This window comes from Convolutriloba macropyga, chromosome 13 (genome assembly GCF_964194025.1).
Source record: "Convolutriloba macropyga chromosome 13, txConMacr16.3, whole genome shotgun sequence".
NCBI lineage: Eukaryota > Metazoa > Xenacoelomorpha > Acoela > Convolutidae > Convolutriloba > Convolutriloba macropyga.
This window is the reverse complement of record NC_134480.1, coordinates 32,414,408-32,421,981: the sequence shown is the minus strand read 5'-3', so window position 1 is coordinate 32,421,981 and position 7,574 is coordinate 32,414,408. Positions and strand designations below refer to the sequence as shown.

Below are 7,574 nucleotides of genomic sequence, written 5' to 3'. Positions count from 1 at the left end.
AGATTTGAAGTGGTTGTGACGTCATGTGGTCGTAACAAAAATCGCGACGACGAAATAAACATAGCAGGACAAGTCCTGACGTACAATTCAAAGAATTTTCATTGACTAAACAGAAAACTAGACCTTGAACGGACTATGAATGGACTGGGAAAACCATTTAGAAAAAAAATCCGATCCAAAAAATCGAAAAAACAATAAAAATGAAAGTGAAATTGCCGCATGTGAACAAAAAACCACTAGCGAGAAAGCGAATTTTTGTTCAAACACCGTTTTCTCACTCTACTTTAAATTTAGAGCGAAAAAAATTCACGCCGCAAAACCACTCGCTTTTTCGCTCCACTTCCTGTTTCGGCGTGACCAAAATCACTACTCCAATTTGACTTCAAAAATCATAAAAATGTGTGAACAGATCTTAAAAAAAGACAGCGCCCCAATACAATTCAAATTCTTTGAATTGTAAAAAACAAGATAAGGCCAATAATAGCCCCAGCTATTGCTGTGCGGCTATTAAAAACACCACGACAGTCACAGAGGTAATATTGATAGTGTGATTTATGAATGAAAGCCTAACACAGTTCTGTTTTTATGGTATTTGACAAAGGCACTCGTTAAAGTTAAGTTTTCCTGTGTTTTCGGTAATTTTCTGCCATAAACAGCTAAATTTAAATAAGCAAAGTGTATTTGCTCACTTTTTCGATGATTTTGTGCTATAAAAACAAGAAAAAAGTTAACGCCCTGTTATGTGTTTGGTTAAGTTGCGGTTTCAAAGCTAGTTTAGTACTCATATTCCCAACGTTGTGATGGCTTGATTTTATAGAAACACGAGTTTCAACGAGAAAATTTGACAACCGGAAATCACAACCAGAAATTTGACAACCAGAAAATACGACCAAAAATTAGTTCATTAAATTATCTCATTTCTGTAAGAATCTTTTTACAAATAGTAATTTGACGATATGTTTTTAATTTCGCAACAACTCAACCAAAAATTTCAACAAATGCCTGTTAGATATAAATTTCTGCCATCTTGCGAAAAAAGCGAATTTGCTCAAAGAGTGGACAGAAACAGAAAACGAATTCCATTAACACTGACACAGTTCTGGAGTGAGCAACAATTGATTTTAGTACGCTCTTAACCAAACTAATGCTGTGAAACAATCGCGGATTAAAAGGAACTGATGGTTATTACATGTACATGTTAGGGCGACCACCTCGTCTCCTGAAATGTGACTGTTCTTCTTCTGAGAAGCGGTTGATGACAGGGTTATGGTGGATTGACCGACTGCTAGGAGCCACTGTTGCCACGCGAGGGTGGTTCTTCTGAGCTGACCATCTCCAGATCCAGATCCAGATAGGGCTCACGGGCAGTGCTGCCCTTATCCCGCCACATTTTGGTCCCGAATAAGACCTCTCCATTGCTTTCTGTTCTGGGCTGTTTCCTTGCACAGGTCGAACCATTCAGTCTCCCATTTCTTCGCTGACATTTTCGGTGGTTTGATATGCTTCTTTACTTCGTCACGAACGATTCTTCGCCAGGTCTTGCGTATGCCGCCTGGGGGTCTCTTCCAGTTATCGCCCTTTTCGAATTCGAGCGCTGCGTTTGGAATTTCGGACGGATTCATTCGGAGGACATGCCCTAGCCATCGCAAGCGTCTTGTTTGGATCGTCGTGGCAAGGGAATCACATTTTGCAATGGTGGTGATACTTTCAGCGGGGAGGTCCTGTCCTTTGTGGAGAATACGTCGAAGACATCGATTTTCGAAGGATTGCAAACTGTTTATATCAGAATTTTTTGCTGGCCAGCTCTCGCAACCATACAAGAGTACACTTCGTACGCATGCCTTGTAAATCTTCACTTTTACAAGCTGAGGGATGCTTCTCTGGTTCCAGATGTTCTTAAGGTTTTTGAAACTACCTGCAGCTTTGCCTATCCTGGCCTTGATTTCAGATGTTACGTTGCCGTCGGGCTGTATTTTACTTCCAAGATAGGTGAAGTCTTCAACACGTTCCAGTTCTTCGCCGTAGACGTGGAATTTCTGATTGATGTCCTGGGAGCAGAATTTGGTTTTGCCGACGTTCAGGTAGAGGCCGACTGCCGCTGCATTTCTGGCTACGTTGTCGAGTAGCCTCTGGGCGTCGTTTCCATTATCATCCATTAAACAGATGTCGTCTGCAAAATCGAGGTCGGCAATTATCGTGTCATCCAGAGACACGCCTACGTTGTCATTGCGGAGGGCTTCTTCCATTATCCAGTCGATTGCGAGGTTGAATAGGAAGGGGGCCAGGATCGAGCCTTGCCTGACACCGCTGAGGATACTGAATTGGCGGGACAGGGTGCCGTATACTCGGACTTGGCTGTAGGTCTCTGCGTATAGCATTCGTAGCACGTTGAGGAGTGTGTCTGGTAGTCCAAGGTTCTCACAGATACGCCAGATGCATTTTCGATCCACGCTGTCGAAGGCGGCTTTGAAGTCTATGAAAACTAGGTTTGTCAACCTTTTGAACTCCTCGCGTTGCTCGAGTATCTCGTGGTTATTACTGAAGAGTTGTTATAGAGGGAACTTGACAAAAAAGCAGAATTTTTTGAAGGTAAAAACACAGAACAGTCAATTTCAGCAATTAAATTGAATTAAAAATGCGAATCTCAAGTTTCTGGCCCAAACTGTCGGCGCCCAAAAAGTTGCCCACAAACGTTATAGTTAAAAAGCAACAATTAGAAATAATGAAGAACAAAACAAAATCTTTGCATTACATCTATTTTCTCATCATTCCGCAGCTTCCACTACACAATGGAGCTTCTAGCACTCTTCTAATTGATTTTTCTCCGTTTGCAGGAAAACAAAAAAAACTGCATTAGAAAAAAATTTGCGAGAAAGCATTAGCATCCATAAAAATTCTATTTAACGAGACCAGGAACAAAGCTCACGCGTGCACGTACTCGCACACACACACACACACAGAAAACTCTAACACGCACGCACTCTCGCACACACATAAACACACACGCACACACACAAACACAGGCGCGCACGCACGCACACATACACACATATATACACACACACGCACATACATTTTCATCTGAATTTAAGTTGGAGTTTATTTCCTTTTTTTTTTTGGGGGGGGGGGAGGAAGGGGGCAAAGACCTAGTGCAAACTATTCTACAGTTTGAAAAAGTTTGTGACCGCGTTGTTGAGACAGTGCACCTTTAGTTACATACATCATGGATAATTGGTACCCTCAACTAAGAACAGGTCGGATAAGGTATCCTTGAGATAGCTTGTAGTTAATGTTTCGAGAATGTTAGTTCCTTAAAAACTCACTGCTTTTTAGCGCTTTAAGTTTGTTAAACAATTGTGATGCTCATCCGCTGTTGTATACTACTGTAAAACATCAAACTGAATTGAACTGTTCTTAGATGTTAAAATCTTGCTTTTAGTCTGACTTGTCGTTGCCGTATTGACGACATGAGTTGTAAATCAGGAACTGTTCCCTTTTCAACGTGAACGAATTTTGCGTTTTCGTTACCAAATGTGAACAAACTACTGTGGTTTTTCATAATGATTCTTACATATAGCCAAATTGGGATTGTATATAACAAATTATATATCCCATTATCAAGGTGAACAGTTAAAAATCGTATAGAGTCATTTTCTACCGGGGGCGGGGGGGGGGGGCGAAACCGTTCTGGTTATCCCTTTGTGGGTCTGTTACTCAGCCGGCAACAAATTTCTCTTCATCTGCATGTTTGAAAGATTAAACTTGAACGCGTTATTGTATTGAAGATGCCCTTCAGAGCCCAATAGGCAAAAATAACCATTAATAAATGCTCTTCCACAATTGAAATCAAATTCTTCAACTCTTAAGCGATTTACAGGTAACGTGACTTCTGGCATGTTTCGAGCACCGTGTAAAGGTTGAATATATCAAGTCAGAATTGCCATGGGACTTCTGCAGCGTCAAGAAAGCTTGCTTGCAACACGCAAGGGATCTATTCTGTTTGCCCGCTCAGTGTTTTTACGCCCCCAGTTACAAATTATATGTTGTTATATAGCACGTTACTATGTAAAAAAGGATAGCACGTGCGCTTGAACAGAATAGATCCTACGCAAGTTTGAAAATGCCGAAAGATCATGGAAGCCGAGCTCTGGATCTATATAGGAACATCTGGGATTTCAACTTCTCGTAGTGCAGACTTTTGGCATTTTAAAACATGCAGGTGCATGTTCTAATCTTTTCTACAAATGTAAAAAAAAACAGATTTGGTTTAGTGATAAGTATTTTATGAAATATTCACAATTTGAACTGTACAAACAAATCTTGGAGTTGCAATAACTTTTCTGAATCTTTATAGTAATCAGTAAGAGTAACATAATTCGCGGCATTAGATGCAATATAAGTTCTCAATACAGCAAATGAAACAAGGAACTTCAGGGCATTTTTAACAAACTCAAAACAACAAGATTCTTCATATCGTAATAACTTTTGTTCATATCTGAGCTTCAATTTAGAATGACACTGTTTCAAAAACACGTCATAAGGCAAGTCTTGAGCCAGCAAGTTGTTCAAACTCAGAGACACAAACCAATAGCTCTCAATTATTGGTCCTAATATATTGGCGTACATTGTCAGCTTCATTTTAGCTTCTCTGTTCTCAAAATTGATGTACAGACGATCTTCTTTCGAAATGACCTTTGAAGCAGAATTGTTTGATAGAGTTTTGTCCTGAATCACAACTTCACCGTGCAATTCGTCTTCGGATGAATCAAATAAATCGCTCTCTTCGTCACTGCTTCCAGCGTTGAACTCGTACTGAGCAGCGATTCGATTCTGACGATCGCGCTCAGATTTCGACATCAAATTATCAACCTCCTTTTCCTTGTGGACTAAGCCACAGGATTCAAAATGGCCAATTAAATTGTCAAACAATTCCTCGAGCTCTTGACAAGGCGAGCAAACTATAAACTCTTCAGCTAAAATCATAGCTAGCATGCTGCTTTCATCAATTATGTGGCTTCGTGAAACTGACTTGTTGAAATTGACCGTATCCATAGAATCCATGGACACCTCTGATGACATCAACAAAACTGTAGACAAAATGGCTTCCTGTGAAACCTGACAGGCTAAGTGATTGCTCAAATACGTCAACTCGAAGCAATTTACAACATTGGAATGTACCAAGTTAGGAGCGACCGTTATTGACTCCCAGGTTTCGCTGTCTACGAGAGTTGCCATATCATCTGAATCGGTTTTTAGCCTAATTAGATGAGGAAACAGGATATTGAAATACATGAAAGCTTCACTGGGTGTTCCCGAAAAACCTAAGGAAACTGTCTGGTAAACAACTCCACGCTGGATTTCCATCATTAGAGATCCGATTGACTGTATCAACTTTTCCACAGACGTTCCACTTCTATGTATATTCATAAGAACAAAAGCTACCAGATGAGTGCTCATGATTGAGCTTGATTGCTGAGAAAGGAACAAAGAGTGTGAAGCTAACTTTTCGATAACCGCTTTTGAAGTCGGTTCTCTATTTCCTAGGTATTTATTGTAACTTGAATTTACAGACTTGAAGTCAGGAATCGATAACTGAGATGGCAAGCTCTGGTGGTCGCTAGCGACATAATCCACCGTTTCCGTAAAACTAGGCTTCGAAATTTCCGCTCGCGTTGACTCCTGAATTTTCGGTTCACGCGCTGTCAAGGATTTGATCATATCTTTTGCGGAAAAAGGTTGCCCGAAATTGACTCGAATTGTACCATATCGCTGCCTGAGCTGTCCAATGATTTCTTTGACCGTTCCCCAAAACGTTTCCTTCTTTTTCGGGAGGCCTTGCCATTCATTGTGAAAGCTCGACATATCCATAACTTTGTCGTACGTGATCGCAACTGGAACTATCAACGCGTCTGTCAATTGATTAGCATCTAAACTCTCAACAATCGTCGAAACTATTCCGACCTTCGGATCTGAAATGGGTTTTCCAGACCTGCTTCGTCCGCCCTCAATAAAGACTTCTAAAGGCCAGCCCAGCCGGAGTATTTCTTCGATATATGCTTTTAACACAGTTACATAACAGTTAAATTTCGCAGCACTTTCTTTTCTGATTTGCAAAGCAGTGTCATCAGCAGTTTGATCTTTATCAGGCTGACTCAGGTTCCGTTTGCGGCTCAACAACCTTCGGAAAAACCCAATTTTACGGTTTGAGCTTTTCACAGCCACCGGCGCTGAACTTCGGCGTATGAAAATAGCACCCATTCGTGACAATATCCATCCTAGGCCCGGCATGCGTAAATTGTTACCAGCTATTATATGTGGCCAGCATAAGCCATATTGCCATAACACCATCGATATTAGCAGGTAGTCTATGTGACTTTTGTGCAATGGTAAGTATACAAAAGGTAAGTTTTTATTTTCGTTAAGCTTCTGAAGTTGCTGTAGCCGCTCGATATGCGCATGCGCAATAATGATTTTCGAATAAATTTTGTTGAAGAATTTAAGTAGCAGCCAGCCAAATAAGAATACAATTGGACCTGTCATGCAAGCTCTAAGGTTTTCATATTCTAGCATAATTTTTGACGACCAAAATTTTATCAATTTCTGACGTTCAGCTGATAACTTTCGAATGCTCGTTGCCTGGTTCTTTCCATAAGCAAAATCATGCAATGATGGCTGATTTGATCGGACACATCCGGGTGTTGGTTGCAATTTATTGGACATGAAAGCTGTGATATGTCGATTGCTCATTACTTGAGGTGTTATTGAATGATAGAAGAATCGCTTCGCAGTAGTCGAGAAGATTGTGTATTTCAGAAAATTGGGGTATAGCCGAAGCGGACCCCGGTACGCCCAAGTTCTGTAATCATACGGCAGCTGCAATACGTTACAATAGCCCAGCTCCCCGACATTGCTAAGGAGTGTTTCGTCGAAACTTTTGGGAGTGCAGGTCTTACAACACTGACTTGAATCGAAGCTGTAATGCTGGCCCACCGAATCGAAGCTCCGTACACAGTTCTTCCACGGGCACAATTTGTCAACTAGTTTTACATGCCCACTGCTTCCATAGATTGAGAGATCTTGGTTATCATAACGTCTGTTCATCATTGTCGATGTCATTCGCATTGCCAGGGACTGGCCATTGACATAGCTCAGGGGTTTCTCACCCTGAATAACGATTTTGGATAATGAATTGGGAATTTTCGGAGATTTCCCACCGGTTCTCTCAGGATCATGAAATCCATCCCTTGGTAATCGCCCAAAGGGCATACTACCGTTCATTTCACGAGATCAAATCAACATATCCAATTTTTACACACCACACAATGGCCTTCATGGTACATAAAAAAGCTGAAAATTAATCAAATACACGCCAACGAAAGTTCAACCAAATACGATACCAGTTGTGGCAGCCATACATTTATAAACGGCTAATAAGCATCTTTTACCCCGTTATGCGTAATTACTCATTCGTTTCACTTTTCCCCATTGTCAACTAGTTTTTGTCCGCTATGATTGACTGAATGCGCTATGATTTGCACAATTATAATAATTCTGGCATCCCTCTGTAACATACC

General features: G+C 40.9%; 1 protein-coding gene across 1 annotated transcript; it reads right to left on the bottom strand.

Annotated features, from left to right (window-relative positions):
* Nucleotides 1-4,261: 4,261 nt before the first annotated feature.
* On the bottom strand, nucleotides 4,262-7,374 carry LOC142352307 (glycerol-3-phosphate acyltransferase 1, mitochondrial-like). Its single transcript, XM_075404839.1, has one exon. The coding sequence runs from the start codon at nucleotides 7,276-7,278 to the stop codon at nucleotides 4,294-4,296; it is 2,985 nt and encodes a 994-aa protein (XP_075260954.1). The 5' UTR covers nucleotides 7,279-7,374; the 3' UTR covers nucleotides 4,262-4,293.
* Nucleotides 7,375-7,574: the final 200 nt, after the last annotated feature.

Coding starts and splice junctions, on each gene's coding strand:
- LOC142352307 (XM_075404839.1), bottom strand. CDS start 7,278: ATGAACGGTAGTATGCCCTTTGGGCGATTACCAAGGGATGGATTTCAT.